The sequence below is a fragment of the Gordionus sp. m RMFG-2023 genome, chromosome 4, assembly GCF_954871325.1.
Source record: "Gordionus sp. m RMFG-2023 chromosome 4, tfGorSpeb1-WG-v2, whole genome shotgun sequence".
NCBI lineage: Eukaryota > Metazoa > Nematomorpha > Gordioida > Chordodea > Parachordodidae > Gordionus > Gordionus sp. m RMFG-2023.
The window spans coordinates 13,972,874-14,000,169 of record NC_088778.1 but is presented as its reverse complement, the minus strand read 5'-3'; the positions used below and the strand labels follow the sequence as shown (position 1 = coordinate 14,000,169).

Sequence of the window (27,296 nt, the reverse complement as noted above, 5' to 3'; positions counted from 1 at the left end):
CAAAAATATTTATATTATTCGTACTATTCGAAATTATTTATAATGGAAGTCTTTGAACAATTATATAACTAAATACAACAACTTAATTAGAAAAATTTAAGGAAAATATAATGAATACAAAGTTAAATATAAATTAATATATCATCTGTTAAAACAATAGTCCTGTCAAACATGGATAAAATATTCAAACAAAATTCCTCATATGTTAATGAATTAATAATCACGGCTAATAAGAGCCCATTAGAAGGGTTGAGATTGCATGGGGATTACTTTCACGTGTTGTAGAAAATGGCAACTCATATATTATCCATTCAAGGATCTTCGGCTTCATGTGAGCGGTTATTCTCAGTAGGGACAAATATGATAATGAATAGAAAGTCTTTAAAGGAAGAAGCCATTAGAAAGACATCAAATTCCATAATAATATTTTTTTTGTGATTATATTTCATGTTTTTAAAATGAGATTATTGAGCATTTTTATAAAATTTTGATAAAATATGAGAATATTAGATTGAAGAAATAACGTACAGAAAAGAATTTATATATTTTTATAAGCAACTCCAATTCTAAAAATCGGGTGTCTTTGTCAAATTATTCAATAACCCTAAGAAATCTTTGGGATTTATTTCGTTTGTTAATTTCTGTAAATTTTGATATGTTATTAACAATTAGTTTTAGTAGAATCCTTAAAAATGTCATTTTAAAACATCCATTTCTGTATATAATTTTTTTTGCAAAATGTTATCTATTTTTTATAAGCATTAGAAAAATTTTCTAATGGAATCGAATAGCAAAATTGTTTGATTCGTATTTTTTTTATTCGTAATCCCGCCCATGTATTATTATTGATTCTTCTTCACAAATTTATTATATTAATATTCTTCAAAATTCATTATTTATTTATTTTTTATCATCCAAACTAAGCAACTCCCAATTTTATTTTATTTATCCTAAATTTATAGTAGTACATATAAAATCTATTTGAAATTTAATAACGAGGTGAAAATTTAAATAATGACTTAATATACTAATTATAATAATTTTAGCAAATTTTTAATACTTTTATAAAATTATATTATACCGCATGTATCCGAATCCATAACTGCAAAATACAAAAACTAAGTAATTATAATATTAAAGCAGCGCTAAATTAACAAATATGTGTTTGCAAAATTCTCTATTTTTGATAAGTTCCGGTTTTAAAAATGATATGCTAAAAAAAGTAACCGATTAAAGCTATCAAAATAAAAAAAATTTAGACAATGTAATATTTTATTTGTTATCCTATAAGAAAATACCATTCAATAGCTCAAATATTATTGATGAATTATAAGTATTAAAGCTTGGGTTGAATTCGGCTGCAATAATCAGTTATTAACAGTATTGAAAGATTAAAGTAAAACTCTCATAATAGAACTCAGCGGAGGGCGTCAGTAAGGAATGCTTAATAATAATACCCAGAAAAATTACTTAAGACCAAATGGTATGTGGAAAATATGTTCCCAGGCAAAATAATATCATTTAAAAATATACTCCATAAAAAATTACCAAGACAAAGGAACTAAGCTAAAAGGCACCTCGACAACATGAAAATGAATACCGTTATATTTTTTAAATTTATTTAAGAGTACCTTCGAATATATTGGTGGCTATGTTTATAAATTACACATTTATTTATAAATCAAAATATAAAAAATTAATAGGGAAGACTGGGGATAAATCATCATTTTTTTCATGTCAAATAAACTAGTTAAAATATGCTATTAATCAAAAAGATTTGGTGTCAGAATTTAGCCCAAAAATTAATGTATATAATAAAATTAAGTTCAAATTTCAATTTTTTATTGGCCATATTTTTAATGGCTCTATTTAAGCTCCGAATATAAAGCTGAAATGCTTAGAAAAAAAATCCTTAGAGATAAATACTTAACGCTCATTAAAAATAATGAATGCTCAGATAAAAAATTATATGCCCAGGAAAAATATTAATAATTCAGGTATAAAACGGAAACGCTCAGAAAAATATATAAAAGGCTCAGAAAATCGTTAGAATTTAATAAAAATATCTGTGAAATATAGTAAAAATTCTAAGCTTAGAGTTTATTTAATTATGAGAAATTAATGAAAAAACCTTATAAGTAAGTTCTATTAATTATAAAATATTTATCAGTAATACAGTATTGACAGCTTAGTAACCTATCTATATTATTTTGGTCTTATAATTTCTAAAGATATCACAAATCTTGCATTTTTTGCTACCACTACTAAATTATAAAAGTATTAAAGCTACAGCCAAAGACATCGAATCTCATATTTTAAAATACGATAAAAAGTTAATTTTTTAAAGTGATTCTTTTATATATTTCGCAGAGACATGCATAGATACATTTTGCACGGCTCCGATTTTTTTTTTTAAATTTTCATGCCCACCCAGATTTTTTTAAAATATATTATATTTATTTTTAATTTTTATAGCTAATCATGGCGATTTAAAATATACGGCCCGCCGGCCCGCTCGGTTATTTATAATAAATTTCAGGCCCGGCCGGTATATTTAAAAAAATTAAAATACGGCCTAGCTCGTAAACCCGGGCCGGACTTAGGGTGGAACCTGTAGGTCTCTGATATTTCATTTATTTAATTTTTTAAATATAATTACTATATTCCACATTTTTCGCTTGATACCAATTTAATTGCCAATTTTTAATTTATACTTTATCCCGATTGAAGTATTAAACTAAATATATTCTAGTTAAGAATTACATATTCGCCTAAGCTTTAGATTTAGTGCTTTCAAAGGTTTAGTAAACTTTACGCTAAATAATATTTTCATTTTGATTAGAGATGATGTTCTAGAAATAAAATGATAAAGAATTTTATATAAAATATAATTATAGTTATAGATCTAAAAATATATTTAGAATGTCTGAATACTTCTCTCTATGGGAAACAATTATAGAGAAAACTTAATTATGGGGGTGATTTAAAAATGATGAATTCTACCAATCTAAATACGAGATTAAAATTAAATGCATAAAAAGTATATATCAAAAATTTTTTTGACACTATTTTATTATTAATTAAATTCAGACATAAGTGTTAATAGACGACATATTTTGGTGTAAACTAAAGTTAAAAAATCAGGAAATTACGACAAAATAACCCCCGAAATATTTTTATAATCAATTATAAATAAAAACGGTTTCAAAATAAGATACATATAAAATATATTTAAAAATAAGATACAATATAAAATATATTTAAAAATAAGATACAATATAAAATATATTTAAAAATAAGATACAATATAAAATATATTTAAAAATAAGATATAATATAAAAACATAAATAAGAATATATTAAAAATTATATGAAAAATAAAAAAATATATAAAATTTTATATAATAAACATTAAAAAAAATAATTAAATGTCACCCTAGAGAGGAGTGAGTGAATGTTTAGGAAATTGGATCGGTTTAGTTTTTTTTTGTTTTTTTTATATTTTATATATATTCCTTTTTTTTCATGTAATTTTTAATATATCTTATTTGCTTTTTAATTGTATCTTATTTTTAAATTGAAACCGTTTTTTAAATAAAATTATTCAAAGCCATTTTTATAAATTTAATAATATAATAAAATGCACAGTTTCAGAATTAGTGTTTCCAAAAGCTAAGCTCACTTCATGCTTAAAGCGTGACGTTATAGTTTTCATATTATTTAAAAACTTATTTTTTTGTGGTTCTCATGTTTGAATGAGGAATTTAAAGTACTAGTCAGGAAATTAATATAAGCGCATATCAGATATATAGTTATTTTTATTTTATGTTTTCCATTAGCATGATTCATTTTGGTAATTTTCTGTTTTCTATATTTTCTCTACCTAATGGATTAAATTAATATAATAAGCCCTATTAAATTGATAAAATTTGTAAAATAAATGCTTTCAATCGCTTTAAAATCTTAAGGTTGACCCAACTCTTGCAGCTAATAATTTTTTGCTTTATACTGGCTATTATGTTGGCTAAAATCAGACATTACTGAATATTAGATTAGAGATTAAAAACCAAGAGGAAATATCAAATACAAATTATTTGACGAGGCTAGCAAATAAACATCTTACGCACATTTAAGTGACTTAAAAAAAGAATACCATATTCTTCCGAAAAACGTCATTCACAGATAAATGTTCTTAGATTAAAAGGGTATCGACCTCCGAATTTTTCCACCCTGGCCAAAAAGATTCTAGATTCCGGTAACTAGCACACCTATAAAAACAGAGTAGATCATCCTTATGTCTGGGAAATTCAAATAAAAAATTTTTTATACATGATAACAAAATTACAAAATTGAGTCTGGATTTATAATTAGGTAAGTCTTTGCAATAAGGATAAAAATATGGCCATTTTTGTGTATAATTTAATTTGGCCTTCTTTAAAAAATTAAATTCGAAAAAAATATATATTATAAATGTCGGACGCCAATTTGCGCTGCATGTATGGACGGCGGCTAAACAGCATGCCACCGCCCGCCGATTAGATTTTTATAACTCTCTCTGGCCACCGATAGTTTAGTAGGCGGACAGGTCTAATAATAAATAAAAACTTATACTAGTATCTATATCATTTATATTTTTTAGAATGTTAGCTAGAACACGATCTATTATTCCTGTGTGCCGATACACTATTCGGCAGCCGAGGTACTTTTGCATTTATATACCAGTCATAGGTGGTGCGCCGATAAAAATTTTAAAAACTGGTTTGATTTTGACTTTAAAAGATCTTCATTATCTCCAGATAACTTGTATAAAATTATATTTATACATGATAACAATGATATATCTTCTGATATAATTTTACATGTATTCATGATTGTATTCCCTTTTTATAAATAATGCGTATTTTTCAATCATTTTGTCATGCAGTGCTTTAGTTGATGAATCAATTCTTTATCTTTAAGCGTGTACGCAGGAATTTGCTGTTAAATTTTTTTAAGATAAAATTATTGTTATTTAAAAATATCAAGCATAAATTTATTAGGGCTGATAACCATTTCTAATACACAATTTTTAATTATGTAAATTATAAAAAAATTAAATATATATAAACCGGCATATAAAAAACAATAAAATAAATGTGAATTATAAAATATTAAGTGGATATAACCAGCATATGAATCACTATAAAATAAATGACCCAAAATAGAAATTTAAATTTTTTGAGCCTTTAAAATTTAGTATAAAAAATTAAAATGTTGGAAATATAAATTAATACATAAGTTTCTTAGGAATAATTTCATTTTGTATGTAATAACATGAAAAAATATATAACTAAAAAATAAAAAAATAAAATTTTTCCGGTCCATGGGATACTTTATTTGAATATTTACTGGCACAAAGAATATTTAAGAAGAATATTTTATATTTATCATGTAAAATCCAATCTTCTTTGGCGTTAAATGCCTATGAATATTCAAAAGGGCCAACCCATTCAATCTACATTCAGAAGTTGTACTTCTTAGGTATTTTTTTATTCTTCCCCTTTAAGTTTTCTCATAAAATTTACATGATGCCGTATTTTTAAAAATGCTTGTATATTTTTTTTGAAATGAAATACAACCTCCCTACACATATGAAAAAGTATCTTAATAATATATCCGTGGTATTTTTCATTTTATATGATCAACTCCTTTAGAAGATATAAAGGTTGAAAGGTGGTTTTATATTTGCACTACTGCCACCGAAAGGGTTAAAGAAAAGAATGTTCTCTCATTAGTTGCAGTACTAATGAGAAGAGTTGCTAATAGGTATAATAATTTTAATACATTGGGAAAATAATCTAATATGTTTGAAAATGCAAAACATCCATAGCATTTTTTGGGACTAGTTATTCTTTTATACCATAGTTCGCTTTCAGCTAATAAGGCATCATCACAAGATAACATCTTCATGATAAAAATCTGATATATATTTTATTTTTTTCTATCGCAATCTGAAAAAGGTTAGGAAGGCTTTTGCGGAAGTAATATCTGCAGATTGGTAAGTGCTGCCTGATGAATTAAAAGTATCTAAGAAAGGGATATAAACATTTATTTTGTAATATTCTTCTACTAACTTTATATTAATGTTTGGACGATGAGGTTGCCTTGCTGCAAGTCGAGGGAGACAAATATTAAACTCGTATAGCCCTGTTTTTGACTCAACAATAACATATAAAATTCTTCATCAACATTAGCCCTAATTTCCTTGAGTCTAATAAAATGCTCTCCGCTATTTTCATCTTCTCAATCAAGTCAATATCATGTTTTTGAAAAGTAATACATAAAATAGTTGTATAATTAAATAATTTATTAATACATTCTAATGAGAAAAAAAAATTTGGTATAAGTATTGAATCCAATTATGCTTGCTTCTGAAGAAATATCTCTTTCTGGCCATTGTGATATTCAAGTAAGAGCATTAATAATCGGCTCTTCGAACTCCATAAAAGCTGTTACTGCTTGATGGCGAAGACTCCATCTCGTTGGACAAACTTTTTGCAATTTCTTTCTCCTTGTTGGACAAGGAGTATCAGAAATAATTTTGTTTAAATGCAGAATCCCATAATGCTTTAAATTTTACAAGACCTCGAAAATTAGCTTCATTATCATTATTATTGAAATTCAAGCTTCCTGAATCCAAATGGCCACGTAATGTTAGGCCCTGAATCCACAATATAGAATGGCCTCAATAGTTAGTTTGATCTTACATCTTTTTTCTAATCCGATTTTTGTCAATATGAAGAAATGATCAGTTCATAGCGTTTGTGATACATATCTTGGGCCAAACAGAACACATATCTTGCAATAAGCTCCATTGTCTCGGATAGAGTATGCTAACCATAACCATCTAGTAAAACAGCTGTTTTAAAATTTTAACTTTCGATTAGCACATCAAGTTTGATATTAAAATGAGGGGTGGAATATAAATCTATTATTAAATAAATTATTTATCATAGGTATTTTTAATACCTTTTTAAGTCTAGGCTATTGTTTTTTTTGTAAGATGACTAGGATTTTCATCGTCATCAATATTTTTAAAAATATTTCTTATGTCCATATTTGACTAGAAATTTGAAAACAATTGATAAATATTACGCTAAAGAAAACTTGAAATCGTAAAAATAACTTAGTAAATGAATGTGATAAATAAATGTAATTAAATATATATTTAAAAAGGAAGAGATAGGAATAAATATTATAAAATAAATTAATATAAACAATAATTTTTTTTGAAAAAATATCCGTTATTACCTTTTTTTAGCTGGGGGGAGGGGGGGGGGGTTGTCCCCCTGCTCCCATCCCCGCTGCGTACGCGCCTGTTTATCTTTTATAGAGATATTGAGATATTTTATAAACATTTATAAATTTTTATGAAAATTTAAATTCATATTTTGTTTGGTGTGTAAAAAGATGTTTTTATATTTTTATGCAGGGTTGGCAAGTCGGTCAATTGACCGGTCAAATTCATCAATTGACCAATCAATTGACAGAAGGAGTATTTGACCTGGTCAAATACGGTCAAATACTCTAAAATTTTATTGGTGAATAACTATATTTATTTAATGAACTAATATGTATTTAAAGCATATTTATCAATCTAATTTGTTTACAAATTATTTTAAAATATATTTGTATCATCAAGGCATCGATTTAATTATAATTTTATATAAAAATATAAAATTTTCTTATTAAAATATTAGAATTTCAATTCGAAATATAAAAAAAAAGAATTTTTCTCATTATTAATTTGATTGGATCTAAATATATAAAATTTTTACTTAAGCATGGTTTGAGAAAATTACTAATTGCCAATTTATATTACATTATGTACAATTATCCAAACAAGATGGGTATCATAAATAAAATGTAATGAGCAAATATAAATATACAAGAAAGCACTGAAAGCAGCTGTTGAAGAAGTTGGATATGATATTTTGGACAAAAAATTTTAAATTTTAAACTATTCATAAACATTTAGCTATCTTATTGACCTTGGGCTTACGTAAAAAACGAAATGCTTAATTTAGAAAACACATAATACAATCATGTCCATGATTTTATAATTTACCACTTAAAGAAAAAATATTAAAGATAAGTTTTAAAAAGAAAACAATCCAAATACATGTGCTCTCACTGTACAGCTGATTATATATTGGATTCCCAATATAAGGGGAGCATCTTACTTTAATTTGATATGACATAATACAAAAATTAATCGCTTCATAAAGAGATAATCATCAAAATATTTTAAGTGAAATCATAAATTTCGGAAGTAAAAGCGGAATATTTAATAACCAAAATATGTTAAAACCAGTAACTTTCAGAAAAAACAATCAGATTTCGGGCTCAAGTTGTTGGAATAGGCTTTGTTCACATTGAATATTAAGAGAAGTGTCTAAGAAATTCGATTGAAGATCTCGATAACCAGAAAATTTGTAGAAGTATATCATAACCTAAGATTGATTAAAAAATGTTAAAGAAAATGATAAGATTGAATATAAATTAGAACAAGGCTCTGCCATAAAGAGCGAAACATTCATTATAGAATTTAGAAAATAATTTAATATACATACATTTTTTACTATTATATATAAAATTGAATTAATATTGTTAAAAAACATTTATTTGAATTTGATCATATTTGACCGTATTTGACCATATTTGACCGGTCAAATGCACAACCCTGTTTTTATGCTTTTTTGTTGGCAATAATATACAAACAAATTAAAATTATTTATTATGTGGGTTGTATCAGTGCACCGATTTTTTTTTTCGGCGCATCGCCGATATAAAAATATCGAATCACGTCAAATAATATATCAGTGCACATATCTATAATATATATTAAATCGGAGATCTGCAAAACCCGGTCCTTAAAAAATTATAATGGGCCGGGCAATTGATACAAAAAAATCAGATAGCTAATCTCTGATTTTTTGTCAAATTTTAACGGACCATGCAAAGTAGAGCAAAATTTTTAGCAGGCTGACGACTCTAATTATTATATTTTTTTATAGTGAGATCCTTATTTAAATTGAAAGAGCAAACTTTTATGATATTGTCTTTTTTTATACAATAAGCATTTGGCATTATAATTTGCTTCCAAGAGGAAAATCTTGTTGAATGGAAATAGATTATATTTTATCCATTTCAATATCTTCCGTATCTATTATTAACATTATATCGTCTTCCATGGTATTTATATTTTATAACTTTTAAAATGACGAATAAAAATTATTTAATTAAAAAAGCAAAAGAGCATTTTTTAAAAATAGTGGAGCTCCAGGTGTTCTTGAAAAAATATGCCGACCCTCCAAAAGCAGGCGGTTTTTTAAACAGTAACTATCGATAATCCAGCATTTGTCAAAATAATACACAGTTTTTCCTCATCAACAAAGGTGACGTATCGCCAAACATTGGTAACAAAAATTAGTTTACGTTATAATATGATAGAAGATTTCTAGATAGACCTTCTGAGGTTCTTATATTTATATTACAGCTGATTGTTGGAATAGATTTAGAAGGTTGGTGCCTCTTTTTTTAAAGATTTATATGAGTGATTAATAAATCATATTTATTACGTTTTTCTTGAGTGCAACAGCCCGTAGGATCAACTCTAAATTATTGTAACTAAATTAAGACATATTAAATGTAAAAACACTTTTGATGACTTGACCAAATGTATAATATATTATTCATAGAAGTTTTAAAATGAGAATAAAATAATAAAAACCACTACTGATAATGGTAGAAATTTTGTGAAGCTTTTAGGTAATTCTAAATTAATAATTTAAAATTATATGTAATAATTTTTATTTATTTTGTTGAATGTTTGAGGATACAAGTTCTGAAATGGGTGAAGTTTTTGAACTAGTAGATATCGATGATTCCTGATTAACAGAGCCAGTTGACGGCTTGATTTGTGACTATTTTTATAAACGACTAACTCAATATTCTAGTCAGAAAAATATTGTAAAAGTCTCGAGATTTCATTAATAAATGTCTACCTTTAGGCCATCTATGTGGCATATATTTTTCGGGTTACATTCTTGAGTTAGCCGTTTTTAAAATCGGCTCAAACCGAGTTCTTTAACACTAGTCACAGTCGAAAATTATATCCCAAAACTCATTTCAAAAGTGTCCAATTCCACAAATATAGGATAATATAATTGGAAAATTAGGAAGATATATCATATGTGTAAATACCACGAATTATTAATCATAGTATTTTTATTAAGTTAAAACTGCAAGATATTGATATTGATAATGATAACATAGCTTAAAACTCTCAAAAACTTAAATTTATTATAGAATATATCCAAGTAAATAATCGTTACTTTTTAAATTTTAAGAAGCCATTGGCAATAATCTTGAAGATCCTTGTGTACTTTATATGGTTATAGGTTTTTTAATTCCAACTATTTATAGCATTTCAAAATTTTGTAGATTTCGAGTTGTGCCAACTTATTGTAGAAACTCTTATCGGCATTGATAGCGTTTATAATTTTATAAAAATAAAATTTTAATAACTTTATTGCCGACTTTCAATTGTGACAGGGTACGCAGAAATTTGGTCTGGGGGGGGGGGGGTAATAAAATTTTTTAAGAAATATTATTGTTAATTAAAAATACTAAGCATAAATTTATTAGGACTAATAACTTTTCTAATACACAATTTTAAATTAATGTAAATTACAAAAAAATTATATATATAAACCGACATTGAAAAACTATAAAATAAATGTGAATTATAAATTACAGAGTTGTTAAAAGATACTTTTTAAATGAATCTAGATACAGATACATCTTCTAAAATAATATCTACATACAGATATTTTAATCAAAAATCTATCCGATATGAATCACTTAAATGACCCAAAATTGAAATTTGAATTTTTTTGAGCCTTTAAAATATATAAAGTATAAAAAATTTATGGAAATATAAATTAATACACAAAAAGTTTCAATTGTATTTTGTATGTTTTGAGCTAATTTTTCAATTATCTATCTTTGCTTGGCGTTAAATGCCTATGAATATTCAAGATCCAAATCATTCAATCTACTTTTAGAAGTTGTATTTCATAGGTAGTTTTTCAGAGACTTGCAGGCCCGGCCTCCGAGCCGGTCCGTATTTTAATTTTTTTAAACATACCCGAGCCGGGCCCAAAATTTTTTAAAAAAAACACCCGGGCTTGGCCTGACAATTTTAAAAAAAAAACATCCGGGCTGGGCCTGAAAATTTTTAAAAAAAAACATACCCGGGCCGGGCGGGACTGAAAATTTTTTTTAAGAAAATCGAGCTGTATATTTTAAAACCAAATATTTGAAATCGCTATTATAGCTATAAAAATCAAAAATAAATATAATTTATTTTTAAAAAATTCGGGCCGGGCCTGAAAATTTTATTTACAAAAAAGTTGGGCTTGGCCTAAATATTTTTTTAAAAAAAACCCGGGCCGAAAAATTTTTTTTTAAAAAATCTGGGCCCTGCCCTGCAAATGGTACCTCTGCAGGGCTCCTTTCTTCTTAAAAAAGAAAATGTTTTCTCATTAGTTTACTAATGGGAAGAGTTGCTAATATATATATAACCATTTTAATACATTGGGAATAAATTCTAAAATGTGTTTGAAATAATGTAAAGCATCCATAGCATTTTTTGGGACTGTATCAACCATAGTTAATCTTTTAATCATAGTTATTCAGCTAATAAGGCATCATAAGATATTTTAACATCTTCCTTATAAAAATCTAACAAATAATTTTTTTTTCCATCACCATCTGAAAAAGGTTGGAAAGGCTTTTGTGGAAGTAATATCTGCGGATTTGTAAGTGCTGCATGATGAATTAAAAATTATATGGGTTATATCAGTATCTAAGAGAGGGGCCATTTGTTCTATAAACTCTTCTACTGATCCTATATTAATGTTTTGACGATGAGCTTGCTTGCTGCAAGTCGAAGGGGGGTAAATATTAAACACTTATAGCTCTGCTTTTGACTCAACAATAACATATAAAATTCTTCACCAACATTAGCTCTAATTTCCTTGAGTTCTAATAAAATGCTCTCCGCTATTCTCATCTTCTTAATCAAGTCAATGTCATGTTTTTGAAAAATATTACATAAAATAGTTGTATAATTAAATAATACATAATGATAAAAAAAATTTGGAATAAGTATTGGATCCAATAATTTTCTTGCTTCTGAGGAAATATTTCTTTCAAGCCATTGTGATATTTCAGTAATAGCATTAATAATCGGCTCTTCTAACTCCATAAAAGCTGTTACTGCTTGATGGCGGGGACTCGATCTCATTGGGCAAGCTTGCAATTTCTTTCTCCCTGTTGGACTGGGAGTTTCAGAATAATTATTATTTGACTAGAAATTTAGATAAATAATATACCACTAAAATTTGAAAATAATAGGTAAATTACGCCAAGGAAAACTTGAAATCGAAATTAATTGTTAAAATAACTTAGTATGAATGTGATAAATAAATGTAATTAAATATATATGAGATAGGAATAAATATTAACAATAATATTTTTGAAAAATATAATCCGGCATCTGCATTTTTTGGGTTGGGGAGGGGGGGGTTGCCCCCCTGTCCTCACCCCCCCTCTCTGCGTACGCGCCTGAATTGTTATATTATCATTGCAGACTTTCAACTGTTTATAATGATATTATAATTGCTGAATGATGATATTACCCATCCTGCATTTGAATTGGGTATTAATTATGAAAAGGCAAGGATCAAAATAGAGAATTATAAAATTATTAAAACAAATTTCTAACAAAAATATCTATAAATATAACGAAACCCTCCAATGATTTAGAAGAATTTATTGAATTCAATCAAATTGTTTATCATGATTGCCCATTATTATTAGTTATATATTTTTTAGTGTGGGAGAAATTAATAATTTTCTTAAAAACTTTATCATGTTTTCTAAACAGTTAAAAAAAATGTTAAAATGGGTATTTGTTTTTGGTATCTTTTTGTCAGGGTCTTTATTTTCAGGGGACTACTGATCATATTTATCTCACAAGATAAAAGATTTTCTCTCCTTCTGATTGCATATATTAACCATCTTTAAAATTCTATTCTAACCCTGCACTACTAATCTTATGAATGGATTACTTTACTAATCTAACCTAAAAATTATGATATAAAATTTTAAATAATTTTATTGTAAAATAATTATAAAACATCTTTGAATACAAATATGTTCATGATCTTCCCACTTTGTCTGCGCCACAATTTTGAAGTAATCTAGAAAATGATAAAATAAAATTTACGATAAGGAAAGTAAACAATATACCTTCACAATGAAAAAAATAAAAATGTCAGAAAAAAATAAATTACTTAAAAATTTTTTTTTATGAATATTCATTAACGAAATTTGATTATTTATAATTTTCAAAATATTCGAATAATTTTAATTTTTTATCCGTCAAAATAATTATTATTCGTAAATTTAAAATCGAATATTCATTCCTAGACCAATAAATGTGAGGTCTCTGGTTTTTATATTACTAAATTTTTTTACAACTACAATGATATTTTGATTTGAAAATCCAAGAATTATGTTTGTGAAGCTTGAAAAAATAGAAGAGAAGGAAAAAAAATCACAAAAACTCAATTTTTTCTAATGGCGACATAGATCTTTATAAAAATAAAATTAGCCATAATTTTAAAACAATAATTAAATTAATGACTAGAATTAAAATTTTAAAAACAAAAATAAAATATAATTAAAAGTGAACCCTCCAAAGTTAAGCTTTGCTCTTTCTCACCCTAGCAAAATAATATAAATACTTATTAGTGATATTATAGGGGCTTCATCAACTATTAATTTTTGGTAAACAATATTAAAAAAATAAGGAATGTTTCTTGTCTTATACAATTCATTAACACAAACTTTACATAATGTAAAAGGAAAATATCACAATGGTCATTTTGTAAAATTTATTTTCTTGCAAATAATTTTTTTGTGTCTATACTGTATAACAAAAAGGTTACCAGAGAGATTTAAAAAAAAACACCTAAGGTTGTTTTAATTAAACTAATTTTTAAAAAAATGACCATTCTATTTATACTAACAACATTACTCTTACTTACCTTTATGTTTTATAAAAAAAGTAATTTAAAATTATATGGATGATCTATTGAATTAATTTTTACTTATTTGTTGCATAAAATTTAAAAACAAAATCCTTTGCGCAAGACACTTATTATTTTATTGTAAGACAAAATGATCACAGGTTATAATTTATAAATATATAAAAATTTTATTGGACATTTATTATATCTCATTTTCTTAATGTAATATTATAAACATATTAATTTAAAAATACTATATTTTAAGATTTTTGTTGCGATGCGACTAAAGAGAAATGCAAAGGAGGAAATGCCCTATAAAATATGAGAAAAATATAAAAAAAACTTATGTGAATTATATTTATATAGCAAATTATATCAAAATATTTAAAAAATATATTATATACGCTGTAGGTCTGTAGTTTTTTTACAAATATAAATTTCTATTTTTAATATAAGTATAATATAAATGTAAATATGTTAACAAAATAATTTTTTTGATTGATATTACATAAAATAATTCGTAAATCATAATAACAAAAACAATAAATTAAATTTTATAATCGGATTAAAAAAAACTAAATATTTTGGGTAGTCTTGTTTTACGTTTAGTAGGGGGAGGCAAGAGGAAACAAAAAAAAGAAAATTGCAAAGCAAAGCGTAATAAAAAGGAGAAAATTAATTTTTTTGTTTAAAATGAAATTTTAGTTATTATGTAAATGTTTTTTTTAAATTGTTAAAAGGCCCTATAAGCTTCCGGTAATTTTTTAAGATTTCGAATTTGATTTTACAACCAAAATAATAGTTCGTTGGGTGAGAGACAAGAGACTTCAATGCTAAAATCTCGTCATTAAATTGTGGCAAAAGTAAAATATAAAGTAAATAAAAATGAATTCCCACTGATCAAAATATGTTTAAAAAAAATTTAACCGACTCGGATTTCACGACCGATAATTTATTTTGCACGTCTGATGAAATGTGATAAGAAAAAAAGTACATTTATTAATTAACTATTTATAGAGCATTTATTGGAAAATTTTTATAAAATTAACAACAGAACCAATAAATCATTTTTAAATAGCGAATCGTTCTTTTTCCAATAATATATTTTCTTAAAGGCATAATTATAATTTATAAATGACAATTTCAGAAAAAATTGCGCGACAAAAATTTAAATTTTTATATTCCAAGAATCCAAATAAAAAATTAGGAAAAATATCTATAAAACAAATATTGGAATTTGATTAATCGTTTTTATTTAGGTGCTTTTTGAAATTTTTTTTACTTGAGTAATTATTTTTTGAATTTTGAAATACCTTAAAAGTGAAAACTCAGTTCATCAAACCTATCTTACTCAAAATATAACGCTGAAGATTTGGAAAACACTTAGTTTATGTATATAGCGAGTTTTACCCGTGATTAAGATAATACTATAGAATTCACTATTGTTATTAATCTTAAAATTTACACCTATCATAATTAATGTCAAAAATATATTGTCATTTTATTACACGATGAAAGAAAGATTAAATTGCGAATTTGTATTAAAATAAACTTTATATTTACCCCAGACAGACTATCGAAGGGTTAAATATTTATTTTTTAGAAATTAATGAATATAGAAATAATCAATAAATAACGTTTATAAATAAATTTTGGAGGGATTTTATAATTTTCTAAATTAGAACCAATAAAAATTTAAATCGCTCATTCATCATATTTACTTATTTTAAAATATTCTAGTATTTTCTAAATAAAATAAATAAAATAAAAAAAATGAATGAATTTTATAAAATTATATTATAAATATTGTTTACTTATCTTAATAATTAAATTGTTTATTTTTTTAAAAAATGTTTATTTTATTTATCCTCGTCTAGCATTTAAAAATAAATAATATTATAAATATAAAATAATTCACAATTTTTTGGTCATTCATAAGTTTTATTCTAAATTCATTGATATTATAAATTAGTTTATTTTAAAAATAATTAATATTTTATTTAAATTTTATTAATTTCAAATAAATGCATAATATCGATTCAAATCCAGTAAATTATCATAATTCATCATCGATGAGAGTAAGAAATTTTTATAAATTATATTAAAAAAGTTATGCTAAAATTATATTGCTTCTATTCAAATTATATTTATTTATGCATATTATAACAACGTGGTTATTTTTCAAATATTATATTTAAAAAAAATAGGTCTTACCCAATTGCGAAAGGCTTAATATATCATCTCAAGTATTTATGCAATCGCATCAAAATGCGCAGGACGCATATAAAGCATATACCAAGTCTACCGCTAATTTTTATAATGCGCCACAGTTGGAAAACATTGATTATCTAAAAAATAACGATTTAAAATTTTTACCCTTTCCACCGCGTAATGCCAACAACGAAGAATTGCTGAATAATCGTAATTCCTTGTTAAAGCAACACAGGAAGATCAACAAGTGCCTGAGCGATCCAAACGATAGTTACAATGCCGAGCTTATTAATAAAACTAATCAACAGAATCAAATTAATCAGATGTATCAACTTAATAACACTTCCATGATGAACGGTCCCAACGGTACGAGTCGTTACAAGACTGAATTGTGTCGTCCATTTGAGGAGAGTGGTGAGTGCAAATACGGTGATAAATGTCAGTTCGCGCATGGTGTGAATGAAATGCGAAACTTGAGCAGACATCCCAAATATAAAACAGAGCTTTGTCGCACTTTTCATAGCATAGGATTTTGCCCGTATGGACCTCGCTGTCATTTTATACACAACGGAGAAGAAATGGTGAGTAAAATTGTTCCACCATTTTTATCCTCGCTTCAATCAAACCTTCCAAAAAGATTTCGGCATTCTATTATTCCTGCCTCGAATTATTACGATTTGAGCCATTTAGGTGAAGATAACAATACCAATAAAACTAACAACGTGAATGACAATAAGCGTAATTTTTCGCTGCCACTCGCTATTCAACCCCACGATCTAGAGATACTTAAAAATACGCTCATGAATGCTATATCGCTACCTTCCCCTCGCTCAGACGATTTGATCATAGATGAAAATTTAGCAAATATCAACTTAATGAATAGACGATCCTTGCCTACCATGTCTAATATCGGCAATTTGAATAATTATAATCAATTACCTAGTCAAAATATTAATAAACAGCCTAACTGCGAAACTATTATAGAATATTTATCAAAAGATATCAATCGCCTCGGTAAAACTCGCGCCGATGTGAATAATAAAGCTAACGTAATGAAACAATCCAGACTTGGGATCAGCGATAACTACAAATCTATGCGCTATCAAGCTGAAGATAATTTTGGATCCGCTAGCGATTCCGGCATTGAGGACAATAATTTATATGCAAATTTATTTAACACCCTCTTGCACAAGACTCTCATTAACGGAAACATATCTAAATTGACAGATTTGGTCGATAAATTGAACCTTAAAAAATCATCTAATATCAAGGGAGCTTCGTCCCCCGATAGCAATTTTTCCGGAAATACCAGTGAGACGAGTAATGACCATCAAGAAGAAATTACTTCTACCAACTCTAATTCTGCTGATATCAAAAACCCGAGGCTTCCAATATTTAAAAGCTTTTCAACCAATAGCAATTAAAACAATCCCCCAATAAAATTTATTTTAAATCATAAATTTGTGATCAATTAAAAAATATTGTTAATCAAAACTATTTATTTTTCATATTTATATTATAATACATACATAAATTTAGGATAATAATTTTTTTAATAAAATATTTAAAAATATTTAAAAGTTTATCTAATAGAACTCTTTTATTTATATAATATAGTGCCATTTTCAGTGCCCCTCTTGTACACAATTCTCTCAAAATGATAAATAATTCTTTTTTTATTTAACATTTCTTCTAAGAATGTATAATTCCATCCAAAAATATTTTTTTGTTAATTTATATATTGTATAATATTAGCACACATCCGTTTTATATAATATGCATATGTAAGTAAACATTTTTTTAAAAAAAGAACAATAAATTCAGATTTAATATATTTTTTAGAGAAATTTTATCCCCTCACGCCTATGTTTGTTTTTTTTGAAGTAACTTTTTAGACCCAAAATATTCGTACTTATCATCTATTATACATGCGCCATATATAAAAATTGCACAAAATCCTTAATTTTTGGTATTAGATTTACACAAAATTGTTTTTATTTAGTTATTTTTTAAAATAGTACCAAAGATTTTTTTCTAAAAAAGTTATACTTCAAAATTTATGAATAAATTACCTCTTATTTGATAATTAATTTTTTTACTTTATACTCTATTTAATATAAAACCTGTACATAATTTAAAATATTTATGAATTTTTTTTGAGTTTCAATTTCGAACCAATTATCTTTCCCGCTATATCATAATTATATAAGTAATATTATGTTTAAAAAGAAAATCATTTACCTTCATTATTTTAATTATAATTATTTTTAAAAATATCCCATATTATATAAAACATAAATATTATATTTGCATTTTTTATAGATAAAAAAAAACAAAAATTATAAAATAAAAAGTTGAAATTTTTACACATAATTTAATTGCGCCCATCTTTCTTGAAATTGAGGTCAAGTAGTGAGCTTTTAAATTAATAAACTTGTGAAAAGATACTTTTTTTTCACTTTAAAAAATATATTGATTTCTTGATATAGATAAATAAATAAGCTATTTATTCATCTTGACCGAGTATAATATTTATTATATTCGTAAAGTAATGTATTTGAATTAATTTGGGGGGACCATTGTTATATATTGATACTGCTGGGTGGGAAATTCTTTAAAATATTCCACCAAAATAAAATGCGCATATATTTAATAAATTAGTTTTCTGAAATTCTTGTTTTGCTTTTATTAAAAAATTGATTAATTGGTACTTTATTATCATTATAGACTTAACTCGTTATATTTTTTAATTCCTTTCCTCATTTTACTCTAAGAAGTTGTATTTTGCCGCACCTGTTGTCTCAGATTCATCACATAATAAACTTTTATCGATTTGAAATTTATTGGTAGTGCAGAAACCTCAAAAATCTTTGCCTTATCAAACGTATTCTATTATTTAGTAAAAATTTATTATAAGTATCGTATATCAAACTTATTTTTTAAACAAAATAGCCTTAACTTTTTTTAGTATATCTAAACTTATTTAAAAATAGAATCCTTTCATTTTTACTATAATAGTTCGTAAAAATATTAAAAATTTATGAATGAAAAAAAAAATACAAAAATTACACTAAATGTTTTTTAAAAAATATTTTTTTTTACCACACTATTTGTATTTCATTTAATAATTTTATTTTTTTACGTTTTTTATAATTTAAAAGGAATAACATCTGGGAGATAATGTGGAACTGATAGTGATACTGAGGAATCTTTTGATATTTTTTTAAAAATTTTCTTGCTACAAAATATATTTAAAATTTCTAATATTTTTTATAATATAAGCCTCATATTTCCTTTTTTTTTCTCACATAAAAACCCATTTTTTTTCCATTTGATTTTTAACAAATCTTTCAAATTTCATCTTGTGCACTAGACACTTCAATTCATTTTCTTGCATATCAATTTAATCTTTTTTGTATGTAGGAAAAGAATATCATAAAAATCATTTTATTTATCCAGACTAAATAGGTATGTCAAACTCAAAACGGTTTCCATATTAAATAAAAATGATGCGTTTACTACATATGGCAATTAGATTGATATCGCATGTACTAAATTAATTGATAGTGTAAATCTTTAAAAAAATGACATTTATCTCAGTCACCATAATTACAAGACAATTTGAGATTTAAATTGGTGGTAGTGTTATATTTTAAATGATATATGATTTGAATATTCAAATACTGCTCCAAGTGATTTAAAATCTGATTAAAGTAAAATAAAAATATCATGAAATTAAAATGAATTGATATACAATTAATAGGGATTATGTCAATAATTCAATTAAATTAACAGGATCTATTTATTTTTAATTTCATTTTAATATACTCACAAACTAATGAAAATAAATAAGTGAATTTAAAACATTTGTTTTGAATAAATTTTTTTGGTAAAATTTTCTTGGGATCGTTAATTTATAAAAATTGGCAAAAAGTAATTTTGGTTTTATTTAATTTTGTTCGCGATTAATTAAAATATATTCGTTTTTTACCTAAGCTATTTTTTAGTAATTAAAATAATCTAGGTAATAAATGTAATGTTTACATAATTTGATCGTTCAAATTTGTTATACACTTTTTATCAACAAATTCGCGATTTTCGTTCAACGAATTAGTTCATTTTTCCAATACACTATTTTAGTTGTATAAGAATTAAGAATACTGGACAAAAATTATTTTTCTGAATATTTTTTTATATCTGGTTTTCCCTGGACATTTTTTATTTTTTGATCGTACTACTAGCCTTATATAAATTTTATCATTGGCAATTTGGCTTGCACAATAAAATATGTTACAAAATAATTTATTTTTAATTAATTTGAAATTATTATTAAAAAATTTATGGTATGGAAAAAAAAATGTTATCAAATAGGTAAAAATTTATGATATGGAAAAAAAAATGTTATCAAATAGGTAAAAATACTTTATTTTTAACCCTTTCGCGCCTTGGATAACATTTGGAATCATAATTTTTCAATAATATTTTTTATGCATTAAAAATGGCCACTGATAACTTTTGTAATCATATTTTTAATTTTTAATATTTGCTGTTTCGTATTTTATCACTAACTCGCTTTGTATCACATGTTATTATATCATATCATAGTTATTTCATATCATTTTCGCGCCAAAATTTTAACTCATATTTCTGGTTATCAAATTTTGCTAAAAATATAAGTAATAATTTTATTATTAATATATATATATGTATATTAATATTTTTATTTAAAAATTATCATCTTTTTAATCATTTTAGGTGCTGGAAATTGAGCATAATGCCTTTTAACTATAAATAATATCTATAAATTGAAGCCTTCACAAAATATTTTCATTCAATCTTCTTGATCAATGGTAATTTCTTATGCACCAAAATATTAATTTATGAATAAATGGAAATTTTAGGCAAATTATTTAGGATATTTAGTTTTAGGGTTATGAAAACTGGATGGGGGGGGGGGGTGTAATTAAATTTTCGTTATTATTACCTGTATTAATTATCTAATATCTATAAGTGGGTTTTCTTGGATATAAAGAGGTTCTAATAAATATTTTTTTATAGATAACATGTATTATGAGATGCTTTTTATATCAATATGCATTTAGATATGACTCTTATCCCGAAGGTTATATATCTGAGGCTGATATAGAGAGCTTAGACGAAGAAGATAATTATTATCCTTTGCTGGGAGATGATTTGCCCACATCATCTTCTATTACGAATGAACTAGGTCTTCAATTGGAGGATATAGTAGAAGATACAATTATAACTAAAATAAAAGATAACCCGATTTGGTCTAAGAATGACATCGGACAAATTAATATAGAATTTATCCCTATTTTGGAAATTCCTGAACATGATTCAATAACATATTTTCGTAAATTTTTGGACCACCAGATAATTAGTAATTACGTATCGGAAACAAATATTTATTCATTCCAATGTTGTGGTAAATATATAAATACAGATAGCGATGAAATTGAAAGATTTATTGGGATACATTTATATACTAGCTTAGTTAAGATGCCTTCTATAAGACAATATTGGTCTGTTGAAACATCTATTCCACAAGTAGCGGAAACTATGTCCCGAAATCGTTTCCTTTTGATCCGGAAATTTTTCCATATTAATAACTAAGATAGGGAAGATGAGGGATACAATATTATTCAAAATTCAACCCTTCATATGCCAACTAAGAAAAAATTCAAAAATTCAACTCGAAGAGAAGTTAGCTGTAGAAGAATTCATAATTCCTTTCAAGGGCGCTCTAAATTATGGCAATACATTATATCGAAGCCCCATAAATGGAGGATAAAAGTGTTTGCCCTATGTGGCTCTTCTGGATTTATGTATGATTTTGAAATATACAAGGGAAAGTCTACTAATACTATAAAATCATATTTAGGTATCAGTGGAGATATCGTACTTCGCCTGTCTGAAATAATACCATCAAATAAAAACCATAAATTATAGGATAATTTTTTCTCCTCATACCAATTATTTATGATTCTTAAAAAAAGGGATATTTGGTGTCCGGAACGGTAAGGTCTAATCGATTATCAGGATGCGCACTTAAAAACGATAAGGCTTTAAAAAAGGAAGGAAGAGGCGCTGTAGATTATAAAAGTAAAAAAAACGATATTATCTGCAAATGGCAGGACAACAAAACTGTTATTACAATATCTAATTTTATAGGTGTTTTACCTACGACCAAAATTAAACGATGGTCTGTATCGGACAAAACCTTTATAAATGTAGAAATGCCCGCTATAATAAAAAACTATAATGAGGGAATGGGTGGAGTAGATCTTCACGATATGCTGGTGGAGTTATAGGACAGATATTAAATGGAAAATATATTATATGCGAATGGTTTTCCATTTATTGGATTCTTGTGAAATAAATGCATGGCTCCAGACGCCATATGAAAGCAAATAATATCAAATTTATGACATTATTGGTATTTAAATCTCAAATAGCAAAAGGGCTGATGCTAGCAGGAAAAGTTAATAACAAGAAGACTGGAAGACCTTCCAGTATAGTTGTAAAGAGAAGAAAAGCCATAAATATTGTCACCATATCGGATATAAGATATGACCAAGTAGGTCATTTCCCAAAGCCCGTAACAATTAAACAAAGGTGCAAGTATTGCGTAGATGCATATTCAAGAATTATGTGTCAAAAGTGTAATATTTATTTATGTATAAATAATAAACGAAATTGTTATTTGTCATTTCATATGAAATAAAATATTTTTTTTAATGAACTTGCATTTTGCCCATTGATGACATTTGGAATCATTGAATATTTTTTGACAGAAATACTCGAAATAAGTTTTTTTGATAAAAATATGTTATTTGTGTCTATAATAAGTATCTCTTAAAAAAAAATTTTTTTTATCGAGGGAAAAAAAGTCGGGCGCGAAAGGGTTAAGATTCGATGGCAAATAAATATAAACAAAAACAAATAATTAAAATTAATAACTTTCAAAACTTTTTATAACTAAACTTTGTTTTGTTTTTGTATGATAAAAACTAATTTTATTTAGTTAGAAGGAATAACGAAAATTGATTTGATTATATTGATAACTTATAATTTTGTATAAAAAATAAAATTCTTTAAATATAGAAAAGGTGTCATATCAGTTTGACTCTAAATTTTCTATAATTACTCCGTTCCGAACATGGGAGAGAAGGCGTAGCAGTCATACTGGACCTGAAAAATTAGTCAATTTTCGGTAAATCCACATTTTCTTGTGCGTATAAAAGTGAATTAAATTACCTAATTCAGCTATTAAAAGATTTGTGTAATATTGCCTAATTGTAATTCATATTCTAATTTCCTTATTCAAGAATTCCATTATACAAATATAATCCTAGTTCTTTATTTTATGATTTTTCAAAGTTTAGATAAATTGTATTTTTCTTAATTCATTTTTGCCATGGGTATCCAAAAGTCTTAACATTGCCCTGCATTTTATATATCATTTCGCTTGAAATAGTTCCGCAAAAACAATATTTAAAACCCAATTCACAACATTTTTTTTTCCATAATATGGTTGCCAGGTTTATAAATCCGAATGTGAGTCATTTGGACAACCTCAATGCAAATATTTATTTAAAATACATATTAAACTTCTAAAAAAATTTTTTATACAAAGTTTATTATGGTATATAAATTAATACGACAGAAAAATCATTAACTTCTTATCAAATCACCACAGCTACATTTTCATTAATCATGTTTTTATTTTTAACATTCCTACATTCATATTAACAAAAAAAACTATTTATGTGAAAACAAGTGCTTGCGAGTAGTGATGCAAAATCGCTCCACTTTAGCCGATTTTTAAAAACGGCTAGCTCTGTATTTTACCCATAAAAATATTCGCAAGTATGAAGATTTTGCTCATAGATGGCAAAGAGGTTTGAACACCTATTAGCGAAATCTCAAGGCTTATGAAATATTTTTCTGGCTAAAATACTGAGTTAGCCGTTTTTAAAAATCGACTCAAGTGGAACGATTTTGCATCACTACTTGCGAGTATAGTAGGTGTTAGAATTTGTTTTCGGGAACAAATATATATGGTACAGTTAGTTTTTAAATCACAGTTTTTAAATATTATTTTGCAGCTTTTATTATTTTGCAGCTTTTATTATTTTCAGTTTTATAATTAAATTCATAGTTTAACAGAGTTGTTAAACGCTAATCTTAAAAGTAGCCCGCTACCGCTATCGCTATTTGTTAAAAAAAGTAGCTCGCTATTAGCTACTTTTTAAGCTACTTTTTATGAAAAAAATTTACAAACAAAATTTTTTTTTTGCTTATAATGTTATTGTATAGTAAATATATAAAAATCAACATTTATAAATATTAAAATATAGTTAGTTTTGATTATAAAAAAATTTATGTAATAAAAATGAATATTTATGGTAATTTGTTGCATTTTAATAATAAAATCATTTCAATATTATCATCCCCAAGTCTAGAGCAACGATCAGAAAGTATAAGTTTTGCCTTATTAAATAATCTCTCGACACTAGCACTTGAGGGTAAGGGCGTATTTAATCCTATATACATATTTTTAATATAAGATAGATTATCAATAATTTTACATCGTATATGTCTGGCATCCTATTATCATTTTGAGGGCTAATGCCACAGATCTTCTTTTTAAAGTTCTAGGGTCTAGTTAATGGCCTGTGATTCCCAAATAAGCTTAAAAATATTTAATCAGATCAATTTATAAATATAAATAAGTTTTTACCTTCTGTTATGTGTTCAACTATCTCCCATGGTACATATATATGATATCTCTGATAACTCTACTATTAGAGCATCTTTCATTATTTTAAAGTTATCTGCTATTTTATTCATTAGTCTGGCAGCATAAAATTGTTGTACCAGGGGGATAGAGTTTTAATCATCATGGTAAATGGTGGATTATCAACTAAGGACGTTGGCTGAGCTGTATAAATTATAAAATCAACAATAACTTTATCAGCCAATTTCTGAGAAACATTGTCATTTGCATTATTAATTAATTTGGTTTGAATTGAATTAGTCTTTTTGGATGTAGAGTCGCCTATACCAAAATTATTTAGATGTTTCTCCATTTCCTTAAAACTCATGAACAGTCTTATAAAATAAATATTATTAGAATGTAAAAATGACAATTTACCATTAGGTGTTTCTTGAGGTTATAGCTACTGGATTGATTTGGGGAAATATTTTTTTTTTACATTTTAAACAAATAAATTTGAAATCAGTTTTGGTTATATATTTATTTTAAAAAATTTTCAAATCTAGTTAATGGGAAATTTGTATTATAGCTATTAAGAACATTTTCTTCCCTTGGTATCTTCCATTTCATTAATATCATTGTCTGAATCACTTTCAACGATTTGGATATCCATAGGCGATGACATTTTAAATTATTAACACGTGATTTAGGTTTATAATACAAATGAAAATATAAATTACAAATTGAAATTATATTTTTTTAATTTCAAAATTAAATAATAAATAATAAAAATTATAATTAATTATGATATTATATTTAAATTTTCATGTTTATACAAAAAAAGTAACGCGCTAAAAAATTAAATAATTACAAAAAAAGTAGCCGCTATTAGCTATAGTTACCAAAAAAGTTACCGCGCTACTTTAACAACTCTGCAGTTTAACAATTATATTCGTGTTTCAATTTTTAAATTCACAAATTTTAAATTTCAAAATAAATTCGCAGTTTTACTAATTTTAATAGAAACCCTAATTTGTATATTTTATAAAAAATCTTTAATTTATCCTATTTTCATATAAATATATTTAATATTAGCTTTGAAAGATCTTTTTCACATTTGAAATTCATTCTTTCACTGCATAGAACAAGGATTAGGGAATAACTCTTGGAAGATATTATGCTATTACGTCTAAATAACATTTTCAAATTTCTAAATATATTTTGCCTATAAATAAAATAAAAATTTATTTTTTTATAATAAATTTATATCTAGTTTTTTAATTATGATTTAAAAAAAACATAGAATTTATTTTATCAATTCGAAAATTCCTATACCCGAGCTGAAGTCGGAACCAAACCTGGGTTCAAAAATATTCCCCGAACCCACTTAATTTTATTTACCTTGATCCGAACCCGGATAAAATTTTAGCCGGATTCGCATCCCTGCTTATTCATTCACAATTCAATTTAAATGTATTATAAACCTTATATCAATGCTCCGTATAAGAGGCTCTATAAGAATTTGACAAAACTTTGAATCTGCAAAATCATATAATTGATCTAGAAATAGTTAGAGTTAAAAAAAAACCCCTGCTCACCCTCTCTAAGTTATTACAAATGATAAAGATGCATTTTTTATCTTAATATTTTATCTAACAATACAAAGACTTCAGGTTAATTCCAACTAGTGGTATTTGGATATATCAAATTCCCAATTTTTTAAATTATTTGTGAACTTATTTTTCTTATTCCATAAAGACTGACAATTTTGAAATGAACCTTGCTATATCATTTAAAATCTTCTATTTCGGAAACTTTCTTCGCATCAACTGTTACCGCTAAATTGATATTGAAGAACAGCGTAGGTGTTTCTCAAACATTAACCTCTTTTAGACAAATTTTTCATGGGAGGGAAACGGAAATTTTATTTCGTTCATTTCAAAATTTTCTGTGTCTGTTCAACATACGATATCGTCATCCATTTTTGTTTTATAATTTGAGTTTTAAAAAATGGCTATAATAAAAAAAATATAAATAACAACTTGGCTTAATATTTAATATGATTTAATAGTTTCATAAATTTAAATAAATATTATATTTATTATATTCAATAAATACATTAAGATTATTTTTTAAACCATTCAATTTATACAATAAAATTAAAGGATCTTAAAAAGAAGATAGCCCTCCCTCCCTCTCCCGAG

The 27,296-nt window shown here is 25.6% G+C and overlaps 1 protein-coding gene and 1 long non-coding RNA gene across 2 annotated transcripts; both read left to right on the top strand.

Moving 5' to 3' along the window:
* The first annotated feature begins 16,080 nt into the window (after nucleotides 1–16,080).
* LOC135927818 (asparagine-rich protein-like) lies at nucleotides 16,081–18,641 on the top strand. The gene is made up of 2 exons (XM_065464015.1): nucleotides 16,081–16,219; nucleotides 16,349–18,641. The coding sequence occupies exons 1-2, from the start codon at nucleotides 16,166–16,168 to the stop codon at nucleotides 17,774–17,776; spliced, it is 1,482 nt and encodes a 493-aa protein (XP_065320087.1). The 5' UTR covers nucleotides 16,081–16,165; the 3' UTR covers nucleotides 17,777–18,641.
* A 2,315-nt stretch (nucleotides 18,642–20,956) lies between these two features.
* LOC135928377 (uncharacterized) lies at nucleotides 20,957–23,056 on the top strand. Its single transcript, XR_010572302.1, has 3 exons — nucleotides 20,957–21,028; nucleotides 21,108–21,202; nucleotides 21,455–23,056. It is a non-coding gene; the product is annotated as an uncharacterized LOC135928377 (long non-coding RNA).
* Nucleotides 23,057–27,296: the final 4,240 nt, after the last annotated feature.